Raw genomic sequence first — 17,525 nt, forward strand, 5'->3', positions numbered from 1 at the left:
AATAAGGTCCTTTCCTTCTCTGGACCTCAGGGTCAAAATCTATAAAACAAGGACTATGTCTCAAGGAAGCCCTTTCAACGTTAGAGTGAACTTAGTGGCCAGTGGATGCAGGAGGGATGGGCTAGCTGGGGTGGGGTCTCAAGGTCTCTAGCAATATTCTGTGCTCAGGGATGGGCTCAGAGAGAGGGGTTGCCCTGATCTGCCTTCTTGGGAGCTACTCGGTACTCGGTACTCTAGAGGAGGGGGTTTAGGTCAGTGAGGGATCACGGCCTATTAATCCTGCAAATCCTAGTGGCCCACTCTTGGGTCCCCTTGCTGGCTTACCAGCCTGGTATGGGAGACTAGTTTCTGGAGGAAACTTGGGTACCCTGTCCTCCCCCCCACGCCTGCCCACGAACAGGCTGTTCTTGTTTACGACCCTCCTCCCGGGAGAACAGCAATTGCTCATCCCTACATGTGATTTGAGAGGGCCGGTCTTTCAGGCCTGGAGGAAACTCAAGCCCCAGCCAGCCACTTGGCATCGGAATGTTCAGCTGGTCCCCTCCTGGGGCTCATGTGACCAGGACCCAGCTATAAATATCAGAGGGGCCTCAGACCAAGACAGAATTCGGGCACCAGGAGAAGACAAAGAGGCTGGGTGGGTATTTCGTGACAAAGGCAAGACCCCAGGTCTACGTAGAGCGAGGCAGGTGAAGGAGGCAGCCAGGTGAACCCCCATACCTCCTGACAATATGGATTATAAATCAAGCCTGATCCAGGATGGGAACCCCATGGAGAACCTGGAGAAGCAGCTGATCTGTCCTATCTGCCTGGAGATGTTTACCAAGCCGGTGGTCATCTTGCCTTGTCAGCACAACCTCTGCCGGAAGTGTGCCAATGACATCTTCCAGGTCAGTGCCGGGCAGCGCCGGGTCCTGGGCCCCCAGGTGGCCGCTGAGTATTCCTGCGGTGAAAGCCATTCTCTCTTAGTCCAGGACTTCTAAACCAGGGCTGGCTTTCTCCCGTCCAGAGCGAAGCCCCAGCAGAGGCCTCTGGGCTGAAGGGGGCTCGGCGGCGGCGGCGGCTCTGGCTGCCCCATTCCTCCTCCAGGACGCCTGTTTCCCGTTCCCACCCTGCCCACAGCTCCCCCACAGCTCCCCCACCGCTGCCCTGAGCCCGCAGTCGACTCTCCAATCAGGAGTCAAATGCCTCAGGCGATAAGTGGGAGAGGCAGGCGGAGAGGAGAGAGAAACCAGACCCCTGGGGCTGGAGCCAGCTCCCTGGTGGCAGGGGGCCCAGAGCTTGAGGAGGAGGAGGGTGGCCAGGAGACACTGGGCAGAAGGGGCATCTTCCCTCTAATATGGGGCTGGAGGGGATCCATCTCTTTAACAAAGGAATGGGAGGAGTGTCCTGGCAGGGAGGCAGGACTCAAGGTTCCCAGAAGCACTTTACAAAATGTTGTCTCACAATTTTATCTTTGAATTAGCAGCCCTCTGAGCTAGGTCTAATGATGCCTGTTGAGTGAATGGGTTGGAGGCTTGGGGTGACAAGGTCATTCAGAGGATAATCGTGACTTGAACCTAGGTCTGCTGACTCTCAAACTTGCTTAGGTGTTTCTCAGGGGCTCCCCGTTATAAGTGGGCTGGCTCTCATCTCAGGATGGGGAGCTCCAGGTCAAATGGTTTGACATGAATGGTTGGGGGAAGCAGGAAGAAGGACAATTGGAGATTGTCCCAGGCCTCACCTCTGCCCTTGCCACCTGCAGGCCGCAAATCCCTTCTGGACCAACCGGGTTGGCTCCGTGTCCATGTCTGGAGGCCGTTTCCGCTGCCCCTCCTGCCGTCACGAGGTGATCATGGATCGTCACGGAGTGTACGGCCTGCAGAGGAATCTGCTGGTGGAGAACATCATTGATATCTACAAGCAGGAGTGCTCCAGGTCAGTCCGCCGGGCTGTCGGGAGCCCCTCCTTCCTCCCCAGTCAGTCTGGGCCTGGCTCTCCCAGGCTCCTTCCCATCTGCCGGGGATCCAGTGGCCTGGCTGCAAGAGCTACACTCCCCAGTCCAGAGAGCCATCTCTCTCTTCCTCCGGCAGAGCAGAGGCTCATCTCTATCCCCCAACACGGGCTCTCGGGGTCACTCAGTGAACGGGAAGAGCCCACACATTAGGTTGCCCTCTTAGGAGAGACTGAGACAGGAACCAGGGGAAGGGCGAGATGTGACAGGGAGAGGGACGCACTGGGGCCAGCTAAGTGGCCGCGACAAGCAGAGAAAAGCGCCCAGAGAGAACACAGCCGGTCTCTCTATAGTGAAGGTAACAGCTGTCATCACGGGCCCTGGGGAAGCTTCCTCCTGCTGACCCACAGCAATCCTGTGGACCAGGCACGAATTTCATCATCCCCATTTCACGGATGAGGAAGCGGAGGCTCAAAGAGGTGACGTCAATTGCCCAAGCTTTCCCAGCGGGGAAGAGAAATGGCCGAGAACAGCCTCAGAGATCTGGCCCCAAGCCTCCCTGTTTGTGAAATAGCAGCTCCGTCCTGGGTAGAATTTGTGGGATCGGAGTTTGTGCAGTGGGGCCTCAACCCGGGGAGAGACATGGCCACCAGGGGGCTCTTTACTAATCTGGACAAGACTTCCAGGCTCCTGCCCTCAGGCCCTTTGGTCCCAAACCGTCACCCAGTGCTGCCTGCAGGCAGTGTCCTGCCCAAGCACAGGGGACAGACCAGTCTTAGGGAGAAAAAGCCCTCACCGGGCGAACCGTTGGCGAGTCCGACTGTCACTAAGGTACGGTGGGAACTTGGGTGAGTCTTCGGCCTTCATTTTCCCTGTCTGCAGAAGAGGATGGTAAGGCTTGTTATTGTGATTCTCAAATAGGGTTTCGATGGGAAATGTTAAACGTGTCAGATATTTATGGAGCACCTCCTGTGTCTCAGCGCCGTACTAAGCATTTTCTGTGCATGACCCTTGTTTAATTCTCACGGTAATCCATTCGGCATTCTTACCCTCATTTTCCAGTGAGGAAATGGAGGCTCAGAGAGGGTCAGAGGTTTGCCCAGGGCTACTCAGCAAGCAGTGAAGCAGGGAGGGAGCCTGTCTAACTACTCCACAGTGAACGTTCCGAACTGGTATTACCTCTGTGTTGCTGGAGTTCAAACTACAAAAGTGCAGATAGAGTGCTGATCATTCTTTTTTTTTTTTTTTAAGATTTTATTTATTTATATGACAGAGAGAGACAGCGAGAACAGGAACACAAGCAGGGGGAGTGGGAGAGGGAGAAGCAGGCTTCCCGCCGAGCAGGGAGCCCAATGTGGGGCTCGATCCCAGGACCCTGGGATCCTGACCTGAGCCGAAGGCGGACGCCCAACGACTGAGCCACCCAGGCGCCCCTGATCATTCTCATAATAATAAAATCAATATGGCCCCTAAGTATGGCAGCCCCCTGCCCCGAAGTGTCGACCTATGAAGAGCATGTTATGTCTGAACCTTTCGGGGCCTTTCCTTATAGTCCAGTGGCAGGGAGAGCTGCCCTTTTTGGAGGGTCTGCTCTGTGCTAGGCTCTGCATACATCCCAGTAGCTCTGGGATAAAGCCAAGGCTCAGAGAGGTGAAATCACTTGCCCAAGGTCACAGAATGAGTGAGTGGCAGAACAGTCTGGATTTGAACCCAGGTGTTGATGCCTGGGCTTGGGAGAATGGGCATCGGGGATGGCAGTGGGCACGGGCACCGGACCCTCAGGATCTTACCTCACCTCTGCAGCTACTGCCATTCCGGAGCTCCCCTCCCCGGGGGGGGGGGGGGGGCGGGCGGGGGGGAAGCGGGTTGAACCAGGTGGCAAAGGGAGACCCCTTGCCAGCAGGGGGGGCCCTGGGCTCAAAGACGAAAGAAAGATAGGTCTGGAAAGGGACTTATTTAAGAACCTGGGGAGGTAATAATGCCTGGGGGGTGACCAGTTGTGCAAGGCTGTTCAGAGGTGAGGCATTGACATGGATGGGGACAGTCACCATCTGACATTTGTGAGATGCTTGCTGGGTTAGGGGCTGGGAAAGCAGCAGCAATGTAGCCATGGGCTTGGCTCTAAACGAGTGTATAGTCTAGCTGGAGAGGGAGGACTTAGCCCCCAAAAACTGAGCCTCAGATAGGAAGTAACTGATGCCCCGATAGAAACAAATAACATACCAGAGTCCCTAAGTAGAGAACGCGACCGAGGGAGAAAAGCATTCTAAGAATGTGTGTTTGGGAAGGAAAAAAAAAACCTTCTGGACTTTAAGTCAAGGCTTAGGCTGAGCTGTTAGCCATCCCCGGGCTGCCCGGGTTCTGGTCGTGTGACTTGGGGCCCACACATTTCTTCCTTGTCGGAGCCTGGGGCCGCTCTCACGGCGTGCTTACTGATGTATTCTCTCCACCTGCACCGAATCACCACCTCCTCCCTGCCACACATACACAGCAGGGATGAGAAGAACCGGCAAGTTTCCCTGCTTCGATGGAGGTTACAGTCTGGTGGATTAAATATAGACCTGATCCCTGACTTCAGGGAGCATCCCAGCAATAATTCTCAGTATTTCTTCAGCACTAGTAGTTGTCAGAGCATTGTCTTCAGTGTGTGGTAGACTAAAGCTTTTCAAACTTTAAAGTGCATTCAGATCACCCTGGGATCCTGTTAAAATTCAACTCAGTGAGGCCATGAGTATAAACCGCTTTGCTCCGAGTCCGGCCTGCAGTAACCAAGTGCTACGGGGACTATAATTAGCGCAAGTACACTCTTGCCCCCCCTGCCCTGACCTGATGGGTGGCCTTGGGCAAGTCAATTCACCTTTCTGGGGCGCAGTTTCCTCTTCTCAGAAACGTCTCCCGTCCCGACCCTGGGATTCTATAAGCTTTCCCATGTTCGGCACTGGTGGGGCCGAAGGCCAACTCCGTCACTGGCCTTGGAGTCCGAGGATATGAGGACAGCCGTGGTGTCGCTGGCTTTCCTGCTTCTGGGTCTCCAGAAAATGAAAAGGACCGGGGAAGCCAGTCACTGAGGGCTCAGGCCCTAGATCTGGGGTGGCACCCTGGAGCTGGGGAGGAGACAGGGACTCTGGACCGCCCCCCACCCCGGTCTGATTTGCGATTCTTCTCCACTGCAGTCGGCCCCTGCAGAAGGGCAGCCACCCCATGTGCAAGGAGCACGAAGACGAGAAAATCAACATCTACTGCCTCACGTGTGAGATGCCCACGTGCTCCATGTGCAAGGTGTTTGGGGCTCACCAGGCCTGTGAGGTGGCCCCGCTGCAGAGCGTCTTCCAGGGACAGAAGGTACTGGCCAGTGCCGCCTCTACCCCCAGCCTGGGCCTGTGGGGCACGGCCAGATGATTCAGGATGTGGATTTGATCCCTGTCCCTCTGCTGAGCCGGCCTTTCAGGAATAGTCCCTCTGGAGGGACTTCCCAGGCCGCAGGGGGAGGTGGCTGAGCTCATGGGTTATACTTAGAGCCACTTGAGAGCACCTGGGTGTGGCCACAAGGGAGAGAACAGACCCCTGGATCAGGCCACCAGGGTCCTCTCAGGCCACGACTTCTAAATCCCAGGGTGCTTTGGGCCCCAGATACCTCTTCCTGTGCTGATTACCTCTCCTGTGGCAGAAAGTGGCTGAGAACCTTCCCCCGGGGCCCCCAGGCCTGTGGGAGTCCCATCATCCTGCCCATGCAGTAAGCTGTGGCCCCTCTTTCGGTACACTTTTTCCCTGCCTCCCACTCTTCTCTTGATCTCTCTCTTCTAGAACTCTCCAACTCTATTTCTTTCCTGCATCCCTTCTTTCCTAGAAACAAACCCCTCCTCTGACAGTACGTTGCTGTTGTATTTTGCTCATGTCTGCTTTTCTGGGCCTCATTTGTAATATCAGGGATGCAGTCTCTCTCTGCTGTTCTCTGCTCTGGACCTGAGCAGCACCTCAGAAAGAGGCTCTTTCTAGCAGAGAGGGGAAGGAGGGTGCCACTCCCGAGAAGACAGCCCCTGAGACTATTTCTGTTTCTCCTCTCCTGACCCGCCCCCCTCCCCCCCTCCCCTCGCCGCCATCTAGACTGAGCTAAGTAACTGTATCTCCATGTTGGTGGCGGGGAATGACCGTGTGCAGACCATCATCACTCAGCTGGAGGACTCCTGTCGAGTGACCAAGGTGAGGGGGAAAAGAGCTCTGTCTGGGGTCCGAAGCCTCTCAGTGCAGCCTGGTCTCTGGGGTGAAGGCTCACCTGGGGGTTGTAGCTACTGGTTGGGGCATGGAGGCTGGGGTGTTCAAGCGGGGATGGTGGAGTGCGGACCAACTAATCCATTCATCCACTCATTCACCAAATGCTTCTGGAACACAGCTGTGTGTCAAGCCCCGTCAAAGGCTCTGGGGATGGGGTGGTGACCAAGACAGACCTGATCCCTGACCTCAGGGAGCATCCCAGCAATAATTCTCAGTATTTTTTCAGCACTAGTAGTTTTCAGAGCATTGTCTTCAGTGTGTGGTAGACTAAAGCTTTTCAAACTTTAAAGTGCATTCAGATCACCCTGGGATCCTGTTAAAATTCAAGTTCTGATTCAGTAGGTCTGGAGCGAGGCATAAGGTTCTGCATTTCTTTCTAACAAACTCCCGGGATTTGCCCAGCTTGCCGGTCCAGGGACCACACTGTGAGTAGAAAGACTGTAGAGGCAGAAGGAAACTTTTCTATCTCTGCAAAAGCACCCATGATTTTCCATCTGCACTTGGGGTGGGGCCTGGAGATGAGATTGGGGGGAAAGGATCATCACACTCCCGGCGGATGAAGAGTTGTGTGAAGGACGGTTTCAAAGGAAGGAGGGATGCATAGTTACTACTCATGAGATGCCACCCGTCTGATGAGATACTATTATTATGCCTATTCTATAGGTAAGGAAACTGAGACGTAGCATCTCTGTTGGAGAGAAGGGGCCTCAACAAGGAAGCCAGTGGAGGAGGGGCTGTTTTTCCACCCCTGCTAGGACCAACTGAGGCAGAGCTTCCTGAATCCAGTCTTGATCCTAAAATGGGGGCCGGGGGGAGGGACAGAGTGACTTGGGAGCACACAGAGGGCCCAGAATCGATCATCCCATCTGACCCTGGAGTCTCTAACTTTGAGGAAGGGGCTAGCTTTCTCCATGACACCAGCCTCCAAACGTTACTGGTCTGCTAAGTGGCTATGAGACCCCGGCAAGTGTTTTCTTTTTGCTAAGCCTTCATCTTGTCTTCTGTAAAATGGAGGTGTAGTAAGATCGCTTCCAGCTTCAGACCTGTGATTCCTAGCACACCTGGGGATATAGGGAGGAGGACCCCACTGGGTGTGACTCTGATTTCTGTCCCCAGGAGAACAGTCACCAGGTGAAGGAAGAGCTGAGCCAGAAGTTTGATGTACTGTATGCCATTTTGGACGAGAAGAAGAGTGAGATGCTGCAGCGGATCACGCAAGAGCAGGAGGAGAAGCTCAGCTTCATCGAGGCCCTCATCCTGCAGTACCGGGAACAACTGGACAAGTCCACTAAGCTGGTGGAGACGGCCATCCAGTCCCTGGACGAGCCTGGCGGGGCCATCTTCCTCATGGTGAGCAGGATGAGGAGGCTGTGGGCGGTCACTTCAACTCACCGGCTCTGACTAAAGTGCAAGTTATGCTCCATCGCTGGTCACCCATGTGCCCCTGGGCAAGCCATTTAAAGCTCTATGCCTCAGTGTCCTCATCTGTAAAATGGGCATGCAATGATTCCTCCCTTCTTTCCTCTTAACTCATTTTGTGAGGATCAAATAAGAGATGTTTGTGAAATGGCATTGTAAGGTGCAAAATACAGTGTCCACACAGAGACTATTCACTGAGCACATTCTGTAGGTCAGCCACAGAGGCAGAGACAACAGAGATGAATGAGACACAGCCCTGCCCTAGAAAAGCTTGTTGGGGCGGGGGGCGGGGGGTGGGTACATAAAAGGATCAACGATAAGATTTCACAGCTCAATAAAAATTTCCTAAGCATATACTGTGGACCAGGCTTTGGGCTAGACCCTGGGTATAAAAAGGTGATTAGGGTATGATTCTCATCTTGGAGATTTGGGGGTTTAAGAGTGTTTAGAATGATACCCGGAAAATCCAAGCATCCTGCCATGACAATGGAAGGGTCCTAGAGTGATGCCCCAAACCCGTGCAGTCCATGAATAGAAGGAAAAGACCCAAGTGCTGTTCAACTCGGCAGGGAGCAAGTCCCAACGAGGCTAGGGAATGGCACCAAGGGCCCATCTGTGGCACCATCACTGGTTTTGCTGATTTCTTGGGGCCACTTCTTCTGCACTGCTAACCCTTTGCTCTCTCTCTTTCTCCCCACAGAGTGCTAAGCAACTCATCAAAAGGTCAGTGTCTCTCCAGGACTATGATCCAAGGCCCCAGCTCCCACCAGGGCCTCTGATCTCTGTCCAGTGGGCCTCCCCCTTTGCATTAGGTTGGCTGGGAGGGTCTTAGCCCAGGCTAGCTTTCCTGGCCTTTGCATCCCCTGCCTTCTTGGCCCCCCCATTCTGCTTGTGACTGGAGAGACAATACCCCACCCTCCAGGGGAGCATCTAGGTGCAAGGCATGGGTGTGGGCACACATACGTGCACTGATGTGAATTGGACCTAAGACACCCCCTTCTTTCACTGAGGCCCAGAAATCTCATCCTGTCCCCCTCTTTCTCTCTTTCTCCCCCACAGCATTGTGGAAGCTTCCAAGGGTTGCCAGCTGGGGAAGACAGAACAGGGCTTTGAAAACATGGACTACTTTACTTTGGACTTAGAGCACATAGCAGACGCCCTGAGGGCCATCGACTTTGGGACAGGTAAAGGAGGAGGTGGTGGTGGCATATGTCTGTTTCCCTGCCTCAGCCCTGGCAGTCTGCTTCCCTGCCGCCGAGCCCCACCTGGAGGCAGGTACACTAGCAAACAGCCAAACTCATGCATGAGCCCAGAGCCCGCACAGTACCTGGCACATAATTGTTGCTCAGTAAATTATGTATGGATCCACTGCAGGGAGGCACGGGGCAACAGAGCATATGGCAACTGGAGTCAGGCAGATTGAGTTCAAATATTGGCTCTACCACTTGTTATCTGTGTGACCCTTGGTGAGCCCCTCTCCCTCTCTGAGCTGCATTTTCTTTTTCTTTTGTAATTTTTATTTATTTTAAGTAATCTCTACACCCGACATGGGGCTCGAACTCATGACTCTGAGATCGAGAGTCGCATGCTCCTCTTCCTGAGTCAGCCAGGCGCCCCTGCACTGCATTTTCTACCTTTAAAAATTAGAGGTGGTCCTGGGGCACCTGGGTGGCTCAGTTGGTTAAGCGACTGCCTTCAGCTCAGGTCATGATCCTGGAGTCCCGGGATCGAGTCCCGCATCGGGCTCCCTGCTCGGCAGGGAGTCTGCTTCTCCCTCTGACCCTCCTCCCTCTCATGCTCTCTGTCTCTCATTCTCTCGCTCTCAAATAAATAAATAAAATCTTTAAAAAAAAAATTAGAGGTGGTCCTATTAATAATGACCACATCATGGTGCTCTGGCAACAAGTAAGAGAGCGATGCAGAGGAGTTAGTCAGGTACTAGACAACAACTAGCTATTGCCTCAGGCTGGTCTTAGCTTCAGCTTCTGAATGATGCCATCTCTGATACTCGGGCGCCTTAATTTACCTGTATCATGTCCTCATTTCTGTTTGTAATTACTCTATCATAGAGTACCTATAATAATTATCACAACACAACCGTAACAATAATAAGGGAAAAGTAATAAGGGGAAATGAGGAAACCAGATGAAGAGCAAAGATTTAATAATTTGCTCAAGGGCACATGGTTGCAAGGTAGCTATTTAGCAACAGAGAAAGAGCAAATCCAATTTTGCTAAGTGTTGTATTGCTTTGAGAGGAGATGCTCCGAGGACCAGCTGAGAAAGACGAACTGGCACGTCTTGTGTTGTGTCCCACAAGCTTTCAGAATCTGGTGTTGAAGCTATGCTCAGAGCTCCAAAATGCCCCACTCGTTATATTCTGTCATTTAACTTCATGAGGTAGTTTCTATCGTCGCTTCCATTTTGTAGTTACTGAAGTAAAGCCAAGAGAGGGTCAGTAATTTGCTGGAGGCCACACAGCTAGTAAGTTGCCCACGCGGACTCCACCAAGGGCCATCCGGCTCCCAAGACCCTGGGGAGGATTCCATGAGACAACGCGTGTAAGACATTTGGTGCGCACACACACACACACACGCAGACACACACACAAAAGATGCTTGGCACAACACTTGGCACATAGTAAGTGCTCAGCAGATGCTGCTAAGAGCAGTTAATTGTGATAATAAACAACAACAACAAAAAGCCTTGGGTTATGCACAGGTCCCAGCTATGTAGCTGGAGATTGGGCTGACATTTTGGAGGCATGAACTCTTTCAACCTCTCCCTACACACTCTTGACAAATACCCTGGCTCTCTGGTGACCCCCTCAGGGGCCCAAAGCATTAAGGAGTAGGCTTGGGGGGGTGGGGGGTGGAGAACAGACTAATTCCCTGTTAGTGGAGCTTGAAGGCGATGTCCCAGGATGGGAAGGTGAGGACACAGGTCGCCGTCTGTCTGGGGCTCAGCTTCAGAGAGCTATCAAGGAGATGGCCCCAGGAGCGGCCCCCACCCCACAGCCACCCCTTTGTAGGCTGTGGAATGAGGAAAACTGGATAAGGAGTGCTAGGCAAGCAGATTTCAAAGGCTGAGCAAATTCCTTCAAGACAAGGACTCTGATCCCTGAGAACCAGGGAGTCCTTTCTCCCCAGGTGATGTGTCTCTGCCTAACCGGGGGACATGCAGAAGCACCAAGTGTGCTTCCCCCAAAGTCCCCTCTAGTCACTGGCAAGTCAAGTGATAGGAACTGCTGTTGCTACCAGAACAAATGGGTGTGTTGAACCTCCCTCCCTTGGAGGGGTGTGGGAAGGAAGGAGGAGGCCAGGGGGAGGAGGGAGAGGGCCTCTGTGCAGCTTAGGTATGGCAAGCTCGTCACCTCCGGGGCCACAGATGTCACCGCATGGCCATGTGGTCCCAACTGGGTGTGGGAAGGGGTTTGGATAAGTGCCGTCTCCAGCCTGGTGCCCCTTGCAGCAGCTCCTCTGAGGAACTGGCCCCATCCTAACACAGTTGTTCTTTGTCACACAGTTGAGGAAGAGGAAGAGTTCATTGAAGAAGAAGAAGATCAGGAAGAGGAAGAGTCCACAGAGAGAAAGGCAGAAGGTAAGAAATTCATCTACCTTCATTCGTTTGTTCGTTCGTTCAGTCATTCAACAACATGAAATCCTGACTGTGGGCAAAGTCCTGTGCTGGACTGTGGGGATGATGCCGATCTGTGGTGATGGTCCTAATATGTGTTTTATACCTTTTGAGGGTAAAGTCCTGTTCCCTTTATCCTTAGAGAAAACAAAACAAAACAAAACAAAACAAAACCCAAACTATTCATAATAAAAAGCTCTCATTTTATATCTCAATGACCTTCCTGAGTGGCAAGCAAAATACAGTATAACAGACATAAAAGACAAGGGACTTAGGAGCCAGGCTTGGCCCACTGAGAACTTTTGTTTGGCCAACACAACGTTTACAATTTTTTTTTTTTTTAAAGATTTTATTTATTTACTTGAGAGAGAGAGAATGAGAGAGAGAGAACACACGAGAGGGGATAGGGTCAGAGGACGAAGCAGACCCCCCGCCGAGCAGGGAGCCCGATGCGGGACTCGATCCCGGGACTCCAGGATCATGACCTGAGCCGAAGGCAGTCGCTTAACCAACTGAGCCACCCAGGCGCCCAACGTTTAAAATTTTTGAAATTAGCTGCCAACATTTTAAAAATTAGGAGATGGGGGGGGGCAGGTTTTTTGGTTTTTTAAGAGAGGAAAAGAGAGAGAGAGAGAATCCCAAGCAGGCTCCAGGCCCGGTCTCACGACCCTGAGATCACGACCTGAGCCAAGATCAAGAGTTGGAGGCTTAACCGGCTGCACCACCCGGCGCCCCTGTTTTTTTTTTTTAAAGGAAACTTCAACTAAGAATCTGGATTTCCACCTTCTTGTGAAAATTTGGGAAGAACTAACAATGCTTGCACCCCTCCCTAATCCCAGAGAGGGGCGCCGGGCAGGGGCCGCCCCCCTCTGCCAGTTTGCTCCGCCCACCGCTGACAGCCTGCTGGCTTTACTCAGTCCCGGCCTCCTCGGGCCCCTGGGGGCATCTGATCATCCACGTGCCCTTGGGCAAGTCATTTAGAAAACTCTCTGAGCTGCAGAGAGTTTTAACCCAGGTTAAAAGCCTGGGTTCTGAATCGCAGCTTTCCCACAGACGAATGGTATAATCTTGGGCTGTTCACAACTTTTCTGAGTCTGGGGCTGCTCATCTGTTCATGGGGCACGATATTACTGACCTCAAAGGATTCTAGGGAAGAGTAAATGAGATCATCATTTAACACAGCAGCTCATAGAAAGGACGTGTTTGCTAATTAGCACATGTTTGCTAATATCATTTTTCAAGCCAAGTTACTATTGGAACTAAATTCCAATCCAGTTGAAAAATACAGGATACTCTTTCGGAGTTTTGTGTTGGATGTGCAATCCATGGTGTTGTGACAACTAAATTCTAGAGGCCAGGCAGGAACTGGAGTCTGATAATTTTGTCACTGGGGCTTGGTAAGCCCTGGATTCCACTCCCGCCCTCCCCCCCCACCGGGCCCTGTCTCACCTTGTGTTTCTTTGTCTTTTTCTTGCAGGACGACAGTAAGGAGCTAGATGAGGGAGAGACCTTCTGAATGCAGAGAGCCTGGGGAGGGTGGGGATGGGCCCAGCTGCCGTGATGACAGGCCCAGGGTGGGAGGGGTCGGGGCCCCAGGAGGGGCAATGGGAAGGCGTGTCTTCTCTCTGCTCAGAGAGCAGGGACTAGTAGTAGGACCCCCACTGCTGTGTCCAGCAGCCACTGAACCAGAATTGAAAACATGCTTGAAACAACCACACAGGACACTTTTCTACGTTGGTGCAAAATGGAATATTTTGTACATTTTTTAAATGTGATTTTTTTTGTATATACTTGTATATGTATGCCAATTGGTGCTTTTTGTAAAGGAACTTTTGTATGATAATGCCTGGTCATTGGGTGACCGGCTGGTGTTAGAAAGAGGGGAGGGAAGCCAGGCTGACAAAGCTGCCCTCTTCCTTTCCCGGGAGGGAGAGCTGGGTAGCACTGACAGGCCTAGAAAGTACTGTACTGTGTCAATGCCCATCCCTGACATAGTGGATGGCAACTGAGTTTGTGTTACATGTTGTTTCAATAAATGCACAACGCTCTCTTTCTGTTATTACCAAAAGAGCTGGGGTTTCATTCAGCCTGTTGTTCTGGAGAGAAGAGCCCAGCATGGGGAAGGGGGGGACACGACCGGGGGAGGCCAGGACAGAGGGCCTGACCGGATGTGTGCTGCAGGCTCGTCTATTTCCATCCCATCAAAGAAGAACTTCTTTAAACTAGCATTTCCCAATGGGATCGCCATGGAAAACTGGCCCTGAGAGGGTGTCCCCAAGAAGCTGGTTCAATGCCTTGTTCTCTGGTTCTCCAGAACACCGAGACTGAAGCAAAGCCTCAATGCTGAAGCCTCGGTGCGACCCCAGGGCAGCCAGAGTGAAGGGAAGTGGCAGCGGGATAGGAAAGGAGTGAAGCACGTGCGATGCAGGGCATTCCTGAGCTGGCCGCAGCTTCACCAAGAGCCTCCCCCGCCCCGCGGCTCGCTGAGTCACGTGAGATGTTTCTAGCGGGTCATAAAGAACACAGCACTGCTCAAAGCAGTGCATCAGAGGGAAGGGGGGAGGGAATTTCGCTCAGGATCGAAGTCGGCCTCCCACAGTGTTAATTCCCTTGCACCTGCCAGGTGGCACCACCTGACCCCTTGGGGCAGCTGCAGGGGGGAGGGGGGAGGCTCGAAGGCCCACCTGACTGCAGGCGGTGGAGGGAGCAGAGCTCCGGGGCCCAGTTAGGTTGGACGTGGGTGCTGGAGCTTTTGCTGCTACCACCAAAGGGGGCCCAACAGTGGCTCGGTGGGAGCCCAGACTTAATGCAGGGAACGCCAAGCCAGCCGCCAGAGCTAGGGGATGGATGAGGCCAGGACCAAGGCCGAAGTAGCATCCAGGGTCTCCGTGAACAAGGAGCCAAGGGGCCAGCAGAGAGGTGAGGCTGAGCGGACCCGAGGAGGCACATTACTGGGTCTGAGACACTGCAACTTACACATTTGAGGAACATCGCAGTCTGCCCCACATTTCTGACATTCAGCAAGGTAAGGGCTCTGAGCAGTCCTGCCATAAAGAAACCTGTTTAACCTTAGACAATGATCGGAACATCTAGTTCATGGTGTTTGAAATGCTGCCTCTTGATATTTCCTGCTGGATTGAGTATTTAACCCAGCATTTCCCAGCTTACTCGTTCATGAGACATGGTCCAGAACTAGTGTCCTATGGAGCTCCCTTTATGAAAGTGTTTTCAACCCATCACGCCTCTGCCCATTTTCACTTTTGGGAGTTTTTCCAAGGCTACCTCAGTCCCTAACTTTGAATTTTCTTTCTTTCTTTTTTTTTTTTAAAGATTCTATTTATTTATTTGACAGAGAGAGACACAGCGAGAGAGGGAACACAAGCAGGGGGAGTAGAAGAGGAAGAAGCAGGCTTCCTGCAGAGCAGGGAGCCCGATGTGGGGCTCGATCCCAGGACCCTGGGACCATGACCTGAGCCGAAGGCAGATGCTTAACGACTGAGCCACCCAGGCACCCCTCTAACTTTGAATTTTCAAAATTTTCTCTCATTTCCAGTCCTTTCTCAAGTTATTATTATTATTTTTTTATCATTTGTGGTGTCTAAATGGGGTGTCTCTCCTGAGAGGATGAGGGCCCCCAAATGTGGGGTGACTGATAGGGTGGAAGTCGGTGGTGCGGGTGGTGACAAGAATTCACCTGAGGCGGGATGCCTGGCTGGCTCAGTTTATAGAGCATGTGACTCTTCTTCTTCTTTTTTTTTTTTTTTAAAGATTTTATTTATTTATTTGAGAGAGAAGGAGAGAGAGCACAAGCAGGGGGGAGAGACAAGAGGGAGAGGGAGAAGCAGACTCCCTGCTGAGCAGGGCGCCCAACATGGTCTCGATCCCAGGGCCCCAAGATCATGACCTGAGCTGAAGGCAGACTTTTTTTTTTTTAAAGATTTATTTACTTATTTGACAGAGAGAGACACAGCGAGAGAGAGAACACAAGCAGGGGGAGTGGGAGAGGGAGAAGCAGGCTTCCCGCAGAGCAGGGAGCCCGATGTGGGGCTCCATCCCAAGACCCTGGGATCAGGACCTGAGCCGAAGGCAGATGCTTAACAACTGAGCCACGAAGACACCCCTGAAGGCAGACTGTTAACTGACTAAACCACCCAGGCACCCTGAGTACACAACTCTTGATCTCAGGGTTGTGAGTTCAAGCCCCACGTTGGGCATGGAGCTTACTTAAAAAAAAAAAAAAAAAAAAAAAATTCACCTGCAGCAGAACAAAGGAGATAGAAGTTTACTGAATACTGAATACAAGGGAGCAGAGGTGAGGCTGTCTGCAAGGGGACAGTGGGTGGTAGCTGTTTATAAAGGGGGAGATGAGGAGGTGTGGTGATGTATGGAATCTTTCCCCTTTTTGGTAGCTGTGTCTTGTTGTAAGTAGCCCATTGGCTAGTTCGGGCCTATGGATATTTTGAGGTGGGTCGCCTGATGTATTCAGCCAGGTGGTTGCTGTGAGCCCTTTCTACATTCCATTGCTCAAGCCTGTTTGCCTAAAAGTGGCCTCTACCTCCACCTCCCACCCCGACAGATGGACAATGACAAATCTTTGGCATTTGGGCGGAGGTCTCATCTTCAGTAGCTTCCTGCTGAATGAGGGGCATAGAGATGTCCTTACCTAAACTTGTCAGTCCATCAGGGGTTCTGTGCAGTTATATACCAGAGCATGGTATTACATTAATGTGCTGATAGGCAATTTGAGTGAAATTCCTTGGCAGCCAGGTCCATGAGATTTGGGGAGGGGACCCTCCTATGGTATGGGTTGGAATCCCTGTTGAGCCATCAACGGGGGAATTGTTGGATTCTAGAAGAGACAAATTTAACAAAGAGATTAAAGAGAGGGGGACCAATAATTAGGAGTAGGGGTATTGAGGCTAGGGGTCCTAAGAAGGGAAGGAGTTAGGATAGTCATGAGGAGGTTTCTTTCCAGGAAAACCATCCTTGCGCTGCATGGTCCCAGAAGGAGGAAACCAAAAGAAGGTTATGATGAGAAAGACAAAGCTTAGCCCCCAAAAGGGTGAGGATTGTATTGTGCGAGCAGGACATCAAGGCAGGGGTGGTGGGGATAGCTCCAGGTAAGTTATGATTTCTGACCAAGTAAATTTGGAGAGGTCACCCTGAGGGAAAAGGTCAAGAATAAAGTCTTGGAATTGGAAAGGAGAAATGGTGAGAGTTTCAGGAGGAAAGTATTTAAGGAGTTTTCTAAGACAGTATCATAGAATGATTGAATGGAAGAGAGTAGGGATCCGCAGTGGGCCAGATTCATGGGTCTCTAAGCCTCTAGGTGTGTCGTTTGTTTGTTTGTTTGTTTTTAAAGATTTTTTATTTATTTATCTGAGAGAGAGAATGGGAGACAGCATGAGAGGGGGAGGATCAGAGGGAGAAGCAGACTCCCTGCTGAGCAGGGAGTCCGATGCGGGACTCGATCCGGGGACTCCAAGATCATGACCTGAGCCGAAGGCAGTTGCTTAACCAGCTGAGCCACCCAGGCGCCCCTAGGTGTGTAGTTTGAATAACAGGTGTAGATCTCCAACAGCGTACTTAGAGGAGGGCTCCTTATCCGGGGCTGGAGCAGTCTTGATTCTGGAAAGATGGATCCACGGGGAGAAGCTATGACTTTTTCTACTATCAGAGTGGGCAAGTGAACTTGATGGGGCCAGGCCCAGCCAGGTTCAAGTGGCTTTTTGTCCTGCAAAGAGTGTTAAGGTATGTATACTCAATCCCTGGAAGTAAGTTTTGGATGTATGTTACCTGAGAAAGAGGGGTCAGGTTTTGGACTGTACTGGTTTTGATGGTCATTAATGGCGGAGACAGTTTGCCCTAGGGATATAACATACTGTGTAATCAGAATAACAAAAAGAAAAAGAAGCCCAAATAAGAGTCCTTTGATAGTTGACAAAAATCTTCCTCCAGTCCAGTAGTTTAACCAATCATTAAAGGAGAGAGAGATCTTTTTTTTTAAAGATTTTATTTATTTATTTGACAGAGAGAGACACAGCGAGAGAGGGAACACAAGCAGGGGGAGTGGGAGAGGGAGAAGCAGGCTTCCCACCGAGCAGGGAGCCCGATGTGGGGCTCGATCCCAGGACCCTGAGATCATGACCTGAGCCGAAGGCAGACGCTCGACAGTTGAGCCACCCAGGCGCCCCAAGAGAGAGATCTTTTAAAGCACCAATTTGAGTATTTTTTTTTTTTAAGATTTTTATTTATTTGACAAAGAG

At 51.8% G+C, this 17,525-nt stretch overlaps 1 protein-coding gene across 1 annotated transcript; it reads left to right on the top strand.

The window, feature by feature from the left end:
- The first annotated feature begins 570 nt into the window (after positions 1 to 570).
- Positions 571 to 13,327, top strand: TRIM63 (tripartite motif containing 63). The gene is made up of 9 exons (XM_045898390.1): positions 571 to 890; positions 1,745 to 1,917; positions 5,107 to 5,275; positions 6,038 to 6,133; positions 7,322 to 7,555; positions 8,325 to 8,347; positions 8,684 to 8,808; positions 11,149 to 11,223; positions 12,737 to 13,327. The coding sequence occupies exons 1-9, from the start codon at positions 732 to 734 to the stop codon at positions 12,745 to 12,747; spliced, it is 1,065 nt and encodes a 354-aa protein (XP_045754346.1). The 5' UTR covers positions 571 to 731; the 3' UTR covers positions 12,748 to 13,327.
- The last annotated feature ends 4,198 nt before the right edge of the window (positions 13,328 to 17,525 follow it).

Source organism: Mirounga angustirostris, unplaced genomic scaffold, assembly GCF_029215605.1.
Source record: "Mirounga angustirostris isolate CCGP_5_RB_7025 unplaced genomic scaffold, mMirAng1.0.hap1 SCAF_4, whole genome shotgun sequence".
Taxonomy (NCBI): Eukaryota; Metazoa; Chordata; class Mammalia; order Carnivora; family Phocidae; genus Mirounga; species Mirounga angustirostris.

Excerpts from the sequence above, each read along its gene's own strand:
- TRIM63 (XM_045898390.1), top strand. The coding sequence starts at position 732 with ATGGATTATAAATCAAGCCTGATCCAGGATGGGAACCCCATGGAGAAC. Across the intron at positions 1,918-5,106 it reads TACAAGCAGGAGTGCTCCAG|TCGGCCCCTGCAGAAGGGCA; the intron begins GTCAGTCCGCCG and ends TCTCCACTGCAG. Across the intron at positions 8,809-11,148 it reads GGCCATCGACTTTGGGACAG|TTGAGGAAGAGGAAGAGTTC; the intron begins GTAAAGGAGGAG and ends TTTGTCACACAG.